The 17,994-nt window shown below is 49.8% G+C and overlaps 1 protein-coding gene across 4 annotated transcripts; it reads left to right on the top strand.

The window, feature by feature from the left end:
- On the top strand, positions 5,355-16,514 carry PAQR7 (progestin and adipoQ receptor family member VII). 4 transcript variants are annotated; one of them, NM_213739.1, is made up of 3 exons: positions 5,355-5,392; positions 9,818-9,913; positions 14,423-16,510. In NM_213739.1, the coding sequence occupies exon 3, from the start codon at positions 14,444-14,446 to the stop codon at positions 15,494-15,496; it is 1,053 nt and encodes a 350-aa protein (NP_998904.1). In that variant the 5' UTR covers positions 5,355-5,392; positions 9,818-9,913; positions 14,423-14,443; the 3' UTR covers positions 15,497-16,510. The 4 variants fall into 4 exon arrangements, with proteins under 4 accessions (NP_998904.1, XP_020949109.1, XP_020949108.1 ...); XM_021093450.1 differs by lacking the exon at positions 5,355-5,392 and adding an exon at positions 5,745-5,838 and having other exon boundaries at positions 14,423-16,514; XM_021093449.1 differs by lacking the exon at positions 5,355-5,392 and adding an exon at positions 5,758-5,897 and having other exon boundaries at positions 14,423-16,514.

Here is a 17,994-nt window from a genome sequence, read left to right as displayed (position 1 = left end):
AAGGGCTCAGTCCTAGAAAACAACACCTCTTCCCCACTTCAGATGCCAGTCACAAGCCTAGATTATCACCTGTGCTTCTAATCAACCAGCTGTAGATCAGAGGTTCCAGTGACCCGCCTCCTTGGGTTTGATTAATTTGCTAGAGTGGTTCATGGGACTCAGGGAAATACTTATATTTACCAGTTCATTATAAGACATGATAAAGGATATAGAGGAACAGCCAGATGAAGAGATACAGAGAGTGAAAACTGAAAACCCCAATCTTCTAATTATGACTTGGTCTTTGTGGTTACAAGTCCCTGCCCAGGAGCCAACCCAGAGTTACTTCAATAGAAAAAATCAGGCTCCTGGTATTCTTATCACTTAGGAATTTATGAAGATTTTAGGGACCCTATATCAGGAACGGGTTCAAAGGCAAATATTAGAACAAGAGATGGGGAGTTCCTGCTATGGCCCAGCAGTAACAAACCTGACTGGTATCCATGAGAATGTGGGTTCAATCCCTGGCCTTGCTCAGTGGAGTAAGGATCTGATGTTGATGTGAGCTGCAGTGTAGGTCGCAGACATGGCTCGGATCCTGCATTGCTATGGCTATGGTGTTGGCTGGGAGCTGTAGCCTGAGAACTTCCATATGCCATGGTTGTGGCCTTAAAAAGAAAAGAAAAAAAAAAAAAAAAGGGTTCAACATCTCTGTGGTAGCCTGCCTCCAGGATGGTACCCAATAACCTTCTGCATGGTTAAATGATAACGTATTCGGGAGTTCCCGTCGTGGCGCAGTGGTTAACGAATCCAACTAGGAACCATGAGGTTGCGGGTTTGGTCCCTGCCCTTGCTCAGTGGGTTAACGATCCGGCGTTGCCGTGAGCTGTGGTGTAGGTTGCAGACGCAGCTCGGATCCCACGTTGCTGTGGCTCTGGCGTAGGCCAGTAGCTACAGCTCCGATTCGACCCCTAGCCTGGGAACTTCCATATGCCGCGGGAGCAGCCCAAAGAAATAGCAAAAAGACCCCAAAAAAAAAAAAATGATAACGTATTCATGTTCTTTCTGCTCACTAACCCCCAGGTCAGCCAATCTGACCAACACCAGAGCGTGAGGGCTGCTCCTCAGGTGTTAACTGTCTGCATTTCTAGTCTGAACCAAAGCTGGCAGCTGAACTGCAGCCTCCAAGAGAGCCCTGAGGCCAGAAAGTGGAGGCAGGCCTGGCGGGTCTTTGGAGTGGGGCTCAGGTCAGCACATTTGGAACTGTCTTCCACTGCTAGGGCAGAAATCTGAGGTGGTGTGACCTGGGCCACTCACGTGTACCACATGGAGGTAGCCACCGCGGGGCCTCCCATCTGCTGGTCCCTTGCCTCCCTTGCTGAGAGCAGAGTGTATCCACCAGCCAGTGGCTTACAACGCACCTCCCCGGTCCCAAGACATCCCAGGACACCTCCAACCTCTTTCAGCTGAGGCCTCATGGGCTGGATCTAAGGCTGTCCCTGGCCACCTCTCTCCTGTGGCCCAGTTCTGGTCTGGGGGCAGCACAGACCAGTGGCCGGCTTACCTGCAGGTGCAGTTCCCTCCCACCACTGCCCTCTTCTCTGCTGCTACTAATCTCTTTGGGATTCCTGGGCGAGAGTCAGGTACCAGGCCACGGAGTCCCAGGGGATGCCCACCACCTCTCTGTCTCCCTGAAGCCCCTTCACGAGGCCTGAAGTGAGAGGAAATCCACCCCATCCCACCCCACTCTCTCCAGAGAAAACCCTCTCTCTAATCTCCAACTTCATTCTCTGCACTGTCTTCAGGATAAAGCCCTCTCACTGTGGTGAGGCTCTCTACATTCTAGCCCCTCCCTACCTTTCTAATGTTACCTGCTGCCACCAGGTCCCCTATATTCCAGCTCTAGAACATGACGGCTCGAAATCTTCCCCACCACTCATATACCTCTGCATCTTTGCACATGCTTTTCCTTCTGCCGGTTCTTTCCCCCTCCTCATGGCTTGATGAACTTCTCATCCTGTAAGACTCACTCCAAGTGGAATCTCTGTAGGAAATCAGTCCCTCCTGCATTGCACTCCCAATGTGCCGGGGCAGGGTTGAGATTGTGGTCTTAAATCAGCTTCCCTGGATTTGAATCCTGGCTTTGTTACATGTAGGAGTCAGGAATTGCTTCAATGACGCTGTGTAACAAACCATCTCGAAATTTGGGGGCTCACAGTGAGCCTTTATTTTTCTCATCTATTGGCAAAGCGAAGGAGTAAAGGGTTGAAAGAGAGTGATAGTTGGCATTTATGGAACAGTCACTCTATGCCAGGCAGTGTGAGCAGGTCACATGTTATTATTTCATTTACTCCTCATACCAGTCCTATATAGTGGATATTACTAAAACTATTTTAAAAGAGTGGAGGATGGGAGTTCCTGTCCTGTCTCAGTGGTTAACGAATCTGACTAGGAACCATGAGGTTGCTGGTTCAATCCCTGGTCTCGCTCAGTGGGTTAAGGATCTGGTGTTGCTGTGAACTGTGGTGTAGGTTGCAGATGTGGCTCGGATCCTGCGTTGCTGTGGCTCTGGTGTAGGCCAGTGGCTACAGCTCCGATTCCACCCCTAGCCTGGCAGCCTCCATATACTGCGGGAGCAGCCCAAGAAATGGCAAAAATAAATAAATAAATTAAATAAACAAACAAAATAAATAAATAAATAAATAAAATAAAATAAAATAAAAGAGTGGAGGAGATAGAGGTCCAGAGAGGTTATAACTTGCTGGTAAGTGGTAGAGCTAAGATGTGAACCCAGGCAAAATACACTCAAATGCTTCACTGCTTTGCCACCTTCAATGAATGGCTCCACCTGTTTTGTTTAAGAATGTGCTCCAGACAGCTCAGGCTTCCCTATCCATCTTTCTCTTACTCTGAGTCTTCTTAAGTCCTTCCTGATGGTCTCCCACCTCAGACGTTGACTTCTGAGGGCTTTGCCTCCTTAGGTCTGCCCAGAAACCCAGTTTCCCTGGAGACTCTTCCTCCAAGGGCTGTACTTGGCACCTGGGAGGGCAGCTGGATGGTACACAGGTTACTGGGTAGGTTTCCCCTTCCAGGGTTTGGACTCACTAGGCCTCACCTAGGTGCCTGCACTGGGGGAGGGCAGGGAAAGGAGGTGTCCTTGGTTGCCCTGCTGTCACCCTGCCTGGGCTGGGAAAGGACTTGGAGCAGAGCAGGACAGGGAAGGAAGTGTCCCAGCCCCACAGTTTCACTTTTTGATACCAGTACTATGTAGCAGATAAGGGCTGGGCTTGGAGCCAGGCCTGCCACTAGTCAACGGGTTGGCTTTGGGCAAGTAGCATCCTCTTGAGTCTGCTTCCTCATCCACAAACTGAGATAATGACCAAACCCCCACTCATGGGCCTGCAGCGCATCTAACAGGCTTTGCACATGGCACGTGTTCCATAAGTGATTCCTGTTCTTACTTTTATTGTTTTTATTATTCACCTCTCAAATATCCATGGCGGAGTTTCAACGGTTGTTTTTTTCTCCCCCAAGCACACCTCCAGGTCCATTTCCCAGAGCCTGAATACACTGGGAGCTATGTGACCTGGAATACATCATTTCTCTTCATTAGGCTTCAGTTTTTCCACCTGTAAAATGGGGGTCATCACATGCACCATGCAATAATGCTTGAGGCCAAATGAGATCATATAAGAGACCCATGTCCCCTTTCTGAGCCTCAGTTTGCCAATTTGTGAAATGGGTGAATATAGCTGTCTGGATCAAAGGAGGTAACCATGGCAACCATCTAGTACGTGGCTCTACAGGACAAGAGCTTAATAAGTGCCTTAAAAATACACCTTTAAAAATAAGCCCTGGAGGAGTTCCTGTTGTGGCTCAGTGGTCCATCTCTATAATGTCCTTACTTGTTTTCATTTCCTATACCCTACCTGTTCTAAGGGATTGCATTTTCCATGCCATGTTTCCTATCCACATGGATAATAGCGATTTAAGCAATTCTTATATGTTTGCCTGAACCCATTGAAGTAAAGACCTGTTACATCCTATTACATTATAAGTATATATGTTTTGTTATAATAAATGGGAGTTCCCGTTGTGGCGCAGTGGTTAACGAATCTAACTTAGGAACCATGAGGTTGCGGGTTCCATCCCTGGCCTTGCTCAGTGGTTAAGGATTCTGGCTTTGCGGTGAGCTATGGTGTAGGTTGCAGATGCGGCTCGGATCCCGCGTTGCTGTGGCTCTGGCCTAGGCCGGCGACTGCAGCTCGGATTAGACCCCTAACCTGGGAACCTCCATATGCTGTGGGAGCCGCCCTAGAAAAGGCAAAAAAACACGCACACACAGAAAAAGAAATGTACGTTCCTCTAGTACAGTGCAGTTGGCAAAGAACCATCATGTCCACTGTTTTATTTAATTCTCCCCTGTTCAGTTGGTATTATTATCTCCATTTTACAGGTAATAAAACTGAGGCTCAGAGAGAACAAAGAAACATGCCTAAGGGGCGGGGGGTGTCCCCGCACTCTGCCTGGTCCAGGTCCTTTGGCACCTGAGGAGCAGACAAGCCCTGCTATTGTTGGCCCAATATTTACTTACGGCCTTCAGCATGTAGGGGCTTTTCAGCCTTCAAGTGCTCCCATTCCTGGGGGAGATGTTACACTAGGGAGTAGACAGCGCGTGTTTTAATAGAAGTCCAGAAAAGGTGCCTTGGGCTGGGCAGATCAGGGGAAGCTGCCCAAGGAAGGGGCTTTAGGTGGGAACTTGAATAAGAAGGGGGTGCAGAGGTGTGGTGGAGCTCCCCAGGCAGAGAGATGAAGATGTGGAAGATCGGGTGCACCTCCACCATAAGTAGCCTAGGGAGGTGGGTGTGTGGGGTTAAGTGGCTTCAGGGCTGGGCTGCGGGTTTTCACTGGGAAACTCGCGTGCTCCTGGCACACCTTGCCCTTCCCTCTCAGGTCAGCCAGTTCCGGACTCCCGAGTTTGTGGTTAAGTCTTCAGGAGGAGAGAACCACCCAGCTGGAGCCCCAGCTGGATAACCACTTCGGCTGTCTAGGCCTCTGAGGCCCCATTAGCCCAAAGACCACAGAACTCCCAAGACTGTCGTCGTCGGTGTGGGTGACCCCCTCCTGCCTCCGCGTGCAACACGTGGACGTGGTGGGGGAGATGCTGCTGGCGCCCGGCCACGGGGGCGCGGTGGGCAGGCGGGATCACCCAGGTCTGGGCCGGCAGCAGCCGGATTCTCAGCACCCAGCCGCGAGCTAGCGCCTCGGCCGCTGCCCGCGGCCGCCCGGCCCTGCCCCGGCTGGGGGCGGAGCCTCCTCCGGCCGTCCCTTTATCTGCCCCCGGCACTCCCGGATGCGAAGGGCCGCGGGGTTGCAGCCGGGCACATCCTCTCGAAGCTCCGTTCGGCCGCAGGTACCCGGCTCGGGGAGAGTGGGAGAGGCGGGCGGAGGGGCCGCATCCCGCAGGGCGGGGCGGGGAACTGCGCTGGGGAAGCTCAGGGCCGAGCGTGTCGTGGAGGGTGGGAGGCAGGTGGGGAGCGAGTGAGGACAGGCGGGACCCCCCTGGAGAGGGGGCATCTCTGTTAAGGGTAGGGGGCGGATAACGGGGTGGGGAGACAGCTGGAGGGGGGCGCCTCTGCGGAGGGAAGGAGGAGCGGAGCTGGAGGGGGAGCATCTCTTGGAGGGGTGGGAGGAAACCGGAGGAGAGGCGCTGTCGCGGTTGGAGGGTGAGCACGTCTGCGGGGGAGGGGGCAGGAACGAGCACGCCTGGGAGGGCCGTGGTGTCCTGGAGGAGGACAGGCACGGAGCGAGCTCCTTCCACTAAAGGAGTCTAGGGAGATTCTGGGGGCAAAATGGGATGTGAGTACCTGGAACTGGGTGATGTGACGGGTCTCCCAGGTGGGAAACTGGAAGCAGTGGTAAGAGCACTGATGGGGACGGAGAGGGGCTGTTGCTCTAAAGGAGCTTAGGCCTATGAGGGTGGGGGAAGCCTCCCTCCCTTGGTGTCAGGAGAGAATGAAGTTTGCGCCCACCACGTGCTTTCATCCAGACTATAGGCCTTGAGAACCTCCCGGGGCTCGGGGCTGGGGTGTGGCGGGGGTGGCGGCCAACTCCCCCCTCCACACCCCTGGGGAGCTTAAGAGTTTGATGTGCTTAAGAGCCTGGCTGCTCCTAGGTGGATGTCCCATTGGAGAGGGACCCACCCACCCATCATGGGGCTTGTGCTACTTCTGGGTCCTTTGGTGAGAGGCTGCCTTTCCCTGGCCTCAGCTGTCCTGCCCAGAGGGGCCCTTGCTGGTCAGCGGTGAAACTGAGGTCCCTTTTCTGTCCCCTGTGCTGAACAACTGTAGCTGGCTCACTCGACCTCTTTGGGCCTGCTTTGCTCCTCCAGGTTCTTCCCTCTTCTCAGAGCAGTCGTGAGTTTGAGAGCCAGAGGAATTCCTTTTAAGAGTGATTTTTTTTTTTTCATTCTGATCACACTTTTCAGTACAAACGGAGGCCTAAGCGCAGTTAAAAGAACAAAAACGGTTTCTGTTCAGTTTTGGAAGACACAAGGGACCTTTTCTTTAAACACATTGGGCTGAACTGGGGAATTGGTTTGCCTTGAGGGAGGTGACCCAGTTGCTGAGATATCAAGAGGCCACCCCGGGTTGAAACCTTCGCCTATGTAATCTGTGGCCACTCACTGGGTGCCTGGGAGTTGACCATAGTGGATGAAGAACAAGAGCACTGGTTTTGGAGGGAGGCAAACATACTCTGCCATTTGGCGGGGGTGGGATGACACCAGCCTAGCTACACCTACAGTTTCAGAGTTGCTGGCAGGGAGAGGTGAAATGTGAGTGAAAGTTCCTTGTAACTAGCAAGCCCCTGTAAATTACTAATGCTAGTGCCTAGTCTTATTGAGCTATTTCAGGCTCCGCCATACTATGTCATCTGTGTCCGGATGCCTCAAGATGGTTTACCTCTGACAGTCCCCTTGTTAATGTTGGTCTGGTCTTATTCTTATTATCTAATTATATTATCTACTAATTATCTAATATCTAATAATTATTATTGTCTAACTAATAATACAGTTGTCTTGAAGGGAATGGGTTGAACCAGCAGGGCCCAGAGAAAGAACAATGAATGTTTTGCATGCCAGGAAGGAGGCAAAAGAGGAAATAGAATTATAATCAAATAATATTTAAAATAGGCGCTTGCAGCAACATGGATGGAACTAGGGACTGTCATACTAAGTGAAGTCAGAAAGAGAAAGACAAATACCGTATGATATCACTTCTATCTGGAATCTGATATACAGCACAAATGAACCTTTCCACAGAGAAGAAAATCACAGACTTGGAGAACAGACTTGTGGTTGCCAAGGGGGAGAGGGAGGGAGTGGGATGGACTGGGAATTTGGGATTAATAGATGCAAACTATTGGCTTTGGAATGGATAAGCAATGAGATCTAACTGTATAACACTGGGGACTATATCTAGTCACTTATGATGGAGCATGATAATGTGAGAAAAAGAATGTATATATGTATGTGTGACAGGGTCACCTTGCTGTACAGTAGAAAATTGACAGAACACTGCAAACAGCTATGACGGAAAAAGTAAAAATCATTAAAAAAAAGAATTATAATCAAATAATATTTAAAATAGTTAGGTGCTATTTAGTTAGGCTATTAAGCTCCAAGATGGCAGGGTATTAATACCCTTAGGTGTGACCCTTAGCTGTTAATTGGCTGGGCTATTAGTTCCATGAGGGCGGTGTTTTAACTGCTGAAGCTCCAGCTCCTGACACAAGGAGCTGGAGCTTCAGCAGTTAAAACAAATAGTTTTAGTAAGCCTAAAACAAATATTGTTGCACTGTCTCAGGGCCTGAAGGGCCCTTTGAAGTCACTGGTGAAGTCACTCTCTCCTTTGACATTTGGGAAAACATGGCCAAGAGTGGAAGGGACTTGTCCATGTTACCCAGGGATTGAGTGACTGAGCCAGGACTAGAATTCCACAAAAAGTGTGGAGCCAGGGCCGTGCCAGAGCCAACACCTAGCATCTGTGACTTTGTTTTGCAAGAGCCCAAGAGCTCGCTATTATTACCCTCTGATTGTAAGTGAAGAAACGGGCCCAGAGGGGTGAAGGGAATGTAGTGAAGTCACACAGTTAAGTTCCAGACCTCAAATCCCATCCTCACCTAAAAATAAGGACCTGGCTTCTCCTGAAGCAGCTGCCCGAGGTGAGTGGTAGATGCTTTCCTTGGGGGCAGCGGTTTGCTCAGTTCTTCTGGTTACCAGTGGGTGGCTTCTCTCTAGGCTTGGATTTTCCTGGGCCTGGGTCCATGGGCATTTCATTTATGTGGTGTGGGTGAACCCCATTAGCGCAGGGAGCCTCCTGCCTCGTTCACCATGTTCCCCAGCTTTGCAGCCTCGTGCCTGGCATATAGTAAGCACTGAGTACACTCTGTGATGGGTGTAGCCCAGGGCTTTCCCACTCCGAAGCCACTTACTACGCCATCCCCATGACTTGGTCTGCCCTGTTGCCCCCAGAGGTATTGGGGGCCTGACAGTGTGTGTCAGGTCGAGAGCAGGGGGAACTAGGGGTGGCAAGCTTTGGCTGAGGAAAGAGGTGAAGGGGTTGCCCTTGAGTTTGGAAAGGGGGACTGTGAGTTGGGAGGGCTAGGGAAGTGCAGGGGAACTGCTCAGACTGACCAAGGAGCTCTCACTTGGACCGTGGTCATCTCAGTGCTGATGTTCAGCCAACCCAGGAGCCTCCCAAACCTGCAAGACATGCCCCAACCAGGCCACATGCCTTTTGGATGATCTGCCAGCACAGTCTACCCTCTTTGCTTTCCAGCTCCGGGATGGGGCTCCTGGGGCTGCGGGGGTTGAGGCCCTTCTCCCTGGGGATTTCTACTTCCCAGCCTCTTCTCTTGGGTCAATAGGCAAGTGCAAATCTTCCGGGCTCTGGATCCAGAGAGGTTACTTTGAATGGTCTTGGCTGACAACGGTTTATTTATTTATTTATTTTTTGCTTTTTAGGGCCATACTCACAGCATATGGAGGTCCCCGGGCTAGGAGTTGAATCGGAGCTCCAGCTACCAGCCTACGCCACAGCCACAGCAACACTGGATTCAAGCCATGCCTTCGACCTACACCACAGCTCACGGCAACAAGCCAGATCTTAACCCACTGAGCAAGGCCAGGGATCGAACCTACAACCTCATGGTTCCTAGTCGGATTCGTTTCCACTGTGCCACAATGGGAACTCCAATGATAACACTTTAATTATTAAACGAGGTCAATGTCCCCAGAAATCCAAACTCAGCTAAATTTCCCTGGTGTCTGAATGCACCCTCAGAGAAAGGTAAATATTTAAAGAGACACAGATACCCTTCTAAGGTCCCCAAACCCAGTGGAACAAGCTATCGAGGGCTAAAAGAAGACTGAGTTTTTTAGAAAACTTTTCAAGCTGGGAATAATTTAAATACTAATACTCAGGCTGGGGAAATTTCAAATACTATTACTATTAATAATAATTAGTTATTACTACTCTTAGTAATTAATAATAATAATAACCATAATTTATCGAGTCCCTAAACTGTGCTAAAACGGTTCTAATAAATTTAATCTTTGTAGCAATCTGTGAGGTAGGTAATATTATAATTCTTATGAGGGAGTGCAAGATCAGAGATGGTGAGTCACTTGTTTTAGGTCACACAGCTAATATGTTATGAGATTACGAGTCAAACCTGGTTTGTCTGAATTTGAAGTCTTAGCTCTTTCACAAGCCTTTATAGTGTTGGTTTTCTCCTTGATTCCTAACTTCCCTCCATTCTGATTCTTGCTGACTAGGGGACAGAAACCAGTCAAGTTTGCCTGACATCCATCAGCCAGGGCCTGGACACCTGGTCTCAGCCCAGCTCTGCCTGCCTTGCTGTGTGATCTAGGGTAAGTCACAATTTTTCAGTCAGCCCTCAGTTTCTACAGAAGTTTCTTGCAGAGGTTAGCCATGAGCTTCCTTCTACAGCTGAGAAGGGGATGGGGGAAGGGAGAGGTGGAGGGAAGGTGATGGGGGAAGGGAGAGGGTGGAGGTTATCTTTAGCCCCACCCTCTGGTGACATCACACAAGATACCTGCAGTCCCTGGAAGCCCCGCCCCTGGGGACCATGGCCTGTGGAAGTGCCACCCACTGCTTGGCATCTGGTGAATTTGCTCTGTTCCACAGCAGAAGTCATCAGCCCTGCGTTCAAGAGAAACCCTTAGGTAACCAGTGCAATTAGGGAGGCTTGGAGGGGGGCCATGGAGGGGCACTGGACTGGGGTAGGATGGCTGGCACAACCAGGTTCTGGTAGCCTGGTGGGCAGACTACTCAGAGGTTGCCCTGGAGTGCCCTCTGAATACCCATCCTTCCTGCTCATGCTAGACTCCTGCCTCTGTTTCTTTCCTCTGGATCCAGGGCCCCTTTCTGTGGAGTCAGGAGATGGGAACTAATTCTGAAAATAGAGCGATTCAAATGGAACAGGGCTGCTGGCTGAGGTTTAGAGGAAAAAGGGCAGCTTGACCTCTGTCATCCCAGTATATGTATGGCCTCTGGGTTCTGTGCTTGGGGGACAGTATCTAGGGGAGAGGGAGGGCTGGGAGTGAGCTATTGCCCGCCTGAGGAGGTGGCTATGAGCCAGGCCTTCACGGGTGCTGGTCACTGGGGGACACTAAGACCCTTGATGCAAGGCAGTTGCTAGAAGCCTAAGAAAGGAATTTATAGGAAAGGACCTGGTTATTTGCTTTAGACCAGTGTTTTCCAAAGTAGTTCTGAGGGAGGAAGTTAGGTGTAACAGGAGGCAGGGCAGCAGGAGTGGCTGAGAACATCTGTGCATTTAAGTTGGAGAGCTGGGTCCAGGTCCTGGCTCCACCTGTGTGTGTGTGTGTTTCTGGCCTTGGGTAAAAAGCTCCTCATCTCTCTGAATTTTACTATCCTCAACAACAAAATGGTCATAATAATATAATAATACCTACCTCACGGGCTGTTTATGAGAATTAACTGAAACAAGGCTATGAAGAGCAAGCATATAGTAAACACCTATTTCATTTCGGTTAGCTTTATAATATAATTATTACCAGGAAGGGAATCCTTATCATGTAAGCTTGGCAAATGTAGGTTCAACAAAGTGAAGCAAGCTTCTTTGGTGCAGGACTTCTCAGAGCCTTTAACATGCTGTTATGACTTGGGAAGTTATAAGAGTGGGATATCAACACTGGCTGAACTTAACAGATCACAGGGACTCAGGAGCTAAGGCATCATCACATGACATCATTCTCTGGTCTTTACTCTCTTGGTGAAATGGAAACCTGGCTGGACTGGGCAACTCTGGGAATAGCCTTCCTGTCTCTGGGCTTTTGATCCCTCAACATAAAATGAAGGAGCTGCATGAGATGCTTTCAGAGGCCTTTTCTGGCCCCTCAAGATCCTGAGTTGGGAAGACAAAGCTGTAGACAAGGGTGGAGGCCAGACTGTTGAGGCTAAATCGTGGTCTCTTGGGGAGAAGAAGAAATTCAATGTTGGCTCCTCAATCAGCAGGTGGGGTTTTTGTGCTCTGGACAGAAGTGGCTCCACTAATTAGTTCATCAGCAAGGTCTGCTTCCTAAACCTGCCAGGCTGTTTGGGAAGAGAAAGTAGAGGAGGAGTTCAGTGGCTCAGTGGGTTAGAACCCAACATAGTGTCCATGAGGATACAGGTTCGATCCCTGGCCTCACTCAGTGGGTAAGGATCCAGCATTTCCACTAGCTGAAGTGTAGGTCACAGATTCAGCTCAGATCCTGCATTGCTGTGGATGTGGTGTAGGCCCACAGCTACAGCTCTGATTCAACCTCTAGCCCAGGAACTTCTGTATGCTGCAGGTGCAGCTGTATAAAAAGAAATTAAAAAAAAAAAGTTGAGGAGTCTGTACACCCCTGTCAAAGCACTTCGCATCCAATGGTATAATGACATTTAACTCCTTCCTCCCTATGAGACTAGGACAGGCCAGAGACCAGAGATGACTCCAGAATGTAATGTAGGAGGAGCTCAGGAATGTGTATCAGGCTGGGAGTGAGGAAGAGTATGGGCTGGGGGCTTGTCTTGATGTTGCCCTTGCACAGCAAGCCCCCTGCATTTACTTGGACTATGTGCGAATTATTGGGTGGCTTTGGGGGTGATCATGCTGCTGCTGGTGGCAGAGAGCTTGAGGGCTTTATCCAGCCCAGATCTTCTTGCCTCTTAGAGTGGCTGTACAAAGGAAGTTGCAATAAATATCTGATAAATGATGGACATAGTACGTCTATTTGCTGAGTCTAATAAGCTTCTTGGGGAGAATTTGAGAAAGGGGAGTTGTCTGGCAGGTGCTAGGTTTTCAATAGATATTTGATTTAATGAATGACACAGTGAATAATGATAGGCTGAATTAAGCAACTGGTATCAGGCAAAACCATATATATTTATGAAATAGTTAATAGTACTTTCTATCTTGTCTTGCAAAGAGCAGTTTAGGTAAGTGGTTAAGGTTGCAAACTGAGTTTAGACTGTGCCTCTACTGCTTCCTAGGGAAGGTACTTAATTTCTTTGTGCCTCAGTTTCCTTATCTGAAAGATAGGCATAATGATAATACCTATCTCACAGGCTGTTAACGATGCTTAAATGAGTCAAATATGCATAATGTGCTTAAGACAGTGTCTGGCATGTGGCATGTGCTGTGTAAGCCTTTGCCATGCTTTGATTGCCTCTCTAGACCTCTGCCATATCATGAAGTTCCTGAAGGTGGGGATCAAATTTTTTCCCACTCTGCCGTCTTCTGGACCCAGCACAGGACATGAGGCAGAGTAGAGGCTCAGTGTTTGCTAAATGAAGAATGAATGAATGAATGAATATGTTGTAAATGCTTAATTGGGAGTTCCTGTTATGGCTCACTGGTAACTAACCTGACTAGCATCCATGAGGATGCAGGTTTGATCCCTGGCCTCGCTCAGTAGATTATGGATCCAGTGTTGCCATGAGGTGTGGCATAGGTTGCAGAAGCAGCTAAGGTCTGATGTTGCTGTGACTGTGGTATAGGTTGAAGATGCAGCTTGAATCCTGCGTTGCTGTGGCTGTGGTGCAGGCCAGCAGCTGCAGCTCCAATTTGACTCCTAGCCTGGGAACTTCCATACGCCGTGGGTGCAGCCCTAAAAAGCTAAACTAAAAAGAAACAAAAGCCCTAAATTTTATAACCCATTATTGATCTCCTGTAGGAGAAAGTGAGGGGGCATTAAGGAGGTCCCCTGGAGGTGGCAGCTTGTACTGGTCTTAAAGGATTTCAGTAGAGGGAAAGGAAGTTGGCACAAGGTCTGACATTTGGGTTAGGTGGGAAATGATGGAAGCAGGTCATGGGGTCTTGAATGCCAGGGTGAGGGGTTCGTTTGGGTTTATTTGAATTAGCAACTGTGGAAGGGGCACAGGGAGGAAATTTTGAGTGGGGGTATGGCTGAAGGAAAGGGCTCTTTTTATGGGATTAGTTGTTACTAGGGACTTTCCGGAAAAAAAAAGAGGCTTTTTGAGTTGAAGGGTATGAAATGTTATCAGGATGCTATTATGTTATTTTTTTTCATTCAACAAACATCGACCACCAGCTACCTGCTAAGCACCCCCAGGGGTTCACAGAATAATAAGACAAACTGCTTACCCTGGAGGAGCTCACACGAACAATTTAATGCCCATGAGAAGGATAATAGGCATTCAAGTAGAGGGGTCATCCATTGGCGGTTTGAGGGGCCAGGGAAACCAGGGAAAGTATCACAGAAGAAATGGGTTTTGAGGGATGAATAAGAGTTTTCCAGATAGACAAGATGAGGTAAATGTCTCAGATGGAGGGGACAGCTTGTGCAAAGCTATAGACATATGAAACAGCAGACCCAGGGGTTTGTTAAGGCTGTGGCTGGATATGAAGTGCATTGTGGTTGAATAATAAGTCTGGGAAAGGCAGTAGAAACCTGATCATGTAGAGTAATGGAGGGTCGGTGAGAGACTTTGACCACTCTGAAGGAGCTAAGGGTAGAGGCAGTGGACTGCAAGGTCATTGTCGCCACCAGTGAACACTGATGGCAACATGAACACAGGGGAAAATAACAGGGGCTGCCATGTGGAGCCTGGACTGGAAAGGAGTTGGCTGATATAGTGAGCCTCGTTCATGAATGCATGCCTCCAACAGTTTTTGAGCACCTACTATGTGCCAGGCATCATTCTAGGCACCTGGGGTACATCAGGGAGTAGAACAATCATGAGTCAGCTGAGCTCTCCATTAGGATGACTCCTCTTAAACTCAGTGTAGAGATAATGGAATGGGGAACAGGGTGGGGGGAGAACTGGGCAGCACAGCCGCCCAGCGGCTGCTCTTGGGGCGGGAGGGTCAGCACACCAGCCCCCCTGACTTTGCTTGGGCCTCTCCCCAGCTCCCTGCCCCACCCACAGCCATGGCCACGATGGTGGCCCAGAAGCTCAGCCACCTCCTGCCCAGTTTGCGACAGGTCCATCCGGAGCCTCAGCCGTCTGTGCACCCAGAGCCTGTGTTCACTGTGGACCGAGCTGAGGTGCCGCCCCTCTTCTGGAAGCCATACATCTACGTGGGCTACCGGCCGCTGCATCAGACCTGGCGGTTCTACTTCCGCACACTGTTCCAGCAGCACAACGAGGCGGTGAACGTCTGGACCCACCTGCTGGCTGCCCTGGTGCTGCTGCTGCGGCTGGCCATCTTTGTGGGGACCGTGGACTTCTGGGGAGACCCACATGCCCTGCCCCTCTTCATCATTGTCCTGGCCTCCTTCACCTACCTCTCCCTCAGTGCCTTGGCTCACCTCCTGCAGGCCAAGTCTGAGTTCTGGCATTACAGCTTCTTCTTCCTGGACTATGTGGGTGTGGCCGTGTACCAGTTTGGCAGTGCCCTGGCGCACTTCTACTATGCCATCGAGCCCGCCTGGCATGCCCAGGTGCAGACCATTTTCCTGCCCATGGCTGCCTTTCTCGCCTGGCTGTCCTGCACTGGCTCCTGCTACAACAAGTACATCCAGAAACCCGGCCTGCTGGGCCGCACTTGCCAGGAGGTGCCCTCAGCGCTGGCCTACGCGCTGGACATCAGCCCCGTGGCGCACCGCATCCTCGCGTCCCCGGAACCTGCCACAGACGACCCGGCTCTTCTCTACCACAAATGCCAGGTGGTCTTCTTTCTACTGGCTGCTGCTTTCTTCTCTGCCTTCATGCCTGAGCGCTGGTTCCCTGGCAGCTGTCACATCTTTGGGCAGGGCCACCAGCTCTTCCATGTTTTCTTGGTGCTGTGCACGCTGGCTCAGCTGGAGGCTGTGGCGCTAGACTATGAGGCCCGGCGGCCCATCTATGAGCCTCTGCATACCCGCTGGCCCCACAACTTCTCCGGCCTCTTCTTGCTCACCGTAGGCAGCAGCATCCTTACCGCGTTCCTCCTGAGCCAGCTGGTACGACGCAAACTCGATCTCGATCGGAAGACCCAGTGAACGGTGGGGTGGCAGCTAGGAGGGAGGGAGGTGTAATGGGGGCCCAAGGGTCCGGGCTTGGCTCCAGATGGGAACAAGCCCTGGTAAAGTTGTTTGTGTCTGGCTCGCAATGACTTTCTGTGTATGCCCCAGCTGCCAAGGGTGGCACTGGCCAGTCTTTGAATTTGCGGATTGGCTGGAGATGTTGGGGTCCAGTCCTGGGCCTGTCCCAGCTCCCTGCCCTGCGAGAGGGAAAGAAGGATTTGGGACACCCAGGTTTGCCTCCCTGCATTGTCTTTTACTTAGAAGTGAGGATGGGGGATCAGCTGGGGCCAAGACCCTGGTCCAGGGCTTCCAGACAATCCGGGAGTGGGTGAAGTTGGGATTTAGGTCAGAGTCAGATGTGAGCTGAGAGATGGGAAGCGTCAGCAATACCCCCTCTATTCAGATTTCTCTGGTGGATAGGGAAAGGGCAGGCCCAGAATGTGTGCAGAACCTTGAACCCCAGCCCGGAATTTTAGTGTTCCAGAGCGTCCCCAAAAGTAGAAGATAATGCCAGGTAGAAATGGATCCCATCCAGTGTCCCATACTTTTTTAGTCCCTGTCCCAGACAGCGAGCCCCAACCCTCCTAGCTCAAACCTCTGTGTCCTACACATCCTGTTCCCAGCAACTTTCCCAGTTCCCTTACTCACGATTCAGTGTTTATCCATTCATTGTTTCTTGGGCCTTTTCTCAGAGCCAGGCCACTGACTGGGCCCTGTGGATCAATACAGGATGGTGAAGGCTTTAAGATCGGAATGAACTGTAAGGGGAAGCACTGAGGAGGGAATAAGTAGTACTGCCTGGGACCCTCAGGGTCTTGGGTTGGGAAGGGTGACTAGGAGTTTGCAGATGGAAAAGGAGAAGGGTATTCCAGGAAGAGGGAAAAACCTGTCCGAAGACTAAGAGGTGTGGAAGGGAGAGTTCACTGGGGTTGGAGTGAGGGGTAGTTTGGGCCTTGACATGTCCTGGGTGCAATAAAGTGACTGTGGTAACAGATGCCTCTTTGTTTTTTGTGTCCTATCCTAGAGAGGGGACCCTGGTGCCCCTTTAGGCCTGCTCAGGGTGTTGGAGGAGGTTTTCAGGGGGAAGCTGAGGGTGGGCACAGGGAGGAGGGGGTAGTTCCTGCTTTATCTTTGCCTGGGGTTGGGGTTGGCACCTTATTCACTATGTATGTGAACTTTTTTTTTGGTGGGATAGGTAGAGGCAGTTTTATCACTAAATAAGTTTTAGAAATTAAAAGAATGTGGGAATTCCCATTGTGGCTCAGGGATAATGAACCCGACTAGTATCTATGAGGATGCAGGTTTGATCCCTGGCTTTGCTCAGTGGGTTAAGTATCCGGCATGTAGGTTGCAGATGCAGCTTGGATCGCAAGTTGCTGTGGCTCTGGCATAGACCGGCAGCTGTAGCTCTGATTCGACCCCTAGCCTGGGAACTTCCATATGCTGCATGTGTGCCCCCCCCAAATTAAAAGAATGTGGGAGTTCCCGTCGTGGCGCAGTGGTTAACGAATCCGACTAGGAACCATGAGGTTGCGGGTTCGATCCCTGCCCTTGCTCAGTGGGTTAATGATCCAGCATTGCCGTGAGCTGTGGTGTAGGTTGCAGACGCGGCTCGGATCCTGCGTTGCTGTGGCTCTGGCGTAGGCCGGTGGCTACAGCTCCGATTCAACCCCCAGCCTGGGAATCTCCATATGCCGCGGGAGCGGCCCAAGAAACAGCAACAACAACAACAACAAAAGACAAAAAAGACAAAAAGACAAAAAAATAAAAAATAAAAAATAAAAGAATGTGTTTAAATATATACTTTGACAAAGATTTCAATTTTGGACTTTCAATCAAGGATCTTTATGTTAACTTTTTATAATGTTGTTATATGTTAATGTTTACACTATTGCCATTTCCACAGTACACAAGCAATATAGATCAATATATGTACAGTGAGGGAAATTAGGAAGTACAGGTAAGCAAAGCAAAAAAAAAAAAAAAAAATCCTGGATGAAAAAAAAGTAACACTCCATTGCTAAAATAACCTGTTATATATATTACATCTATAGAGATTGTGGTTACAGATAAAAGAAGGATGGATGGGTTACCAGCGTTTTTTGCATTTCTGAAGAGCTTTCAGAATATACAAAATACTTTCACAAAACTTAATCTTTAAAATCCAACGCCATAGAGTAAGTGGTGAAAGCAGGACTGAAAGCTAGTTCCTGACTCCAAATTTTTAGTTTTCATTCTCCTTAACGTTTTCTAAATCCTCTCCCATGTGGTTTCATAGTTAAACTTTTTTTTTGTTTTGAATTACAAAAGTAATCCATTTAGGGTAGTCTTGAGGACCCCAGCTTTGGAGTTGGAGGACCAGAGCTTCAGCTCCTCCTCTTCCTTTTGAGATGTTCTTGAAGATTCACCTGTGAGACATGGCAAACTCTGAGCCCTGATGGTTATAAGAAAGTGCAACTAACTCAGCAAAAAGA

The sequence above is a fragment of the Sus scrofa genome, chromosome 6 (assembly GCF_000003025.6).
Source record: "Sus scrofa isolate TJ Tabasco breed Duroc chromosome 6, Sscrofa11.1, whole genome shotgun sequence".
Taxonomy (NCBI): Eukaryota; Metazoa; Chordata; class Mammalia; order Artiodactyla; family Suidae; genus Sus; species Sus scrofa.
Note: the sequence above shows the minus strand (reverse complement) of the source record. Positions and strands in the feature narration are given on the sequence as shown.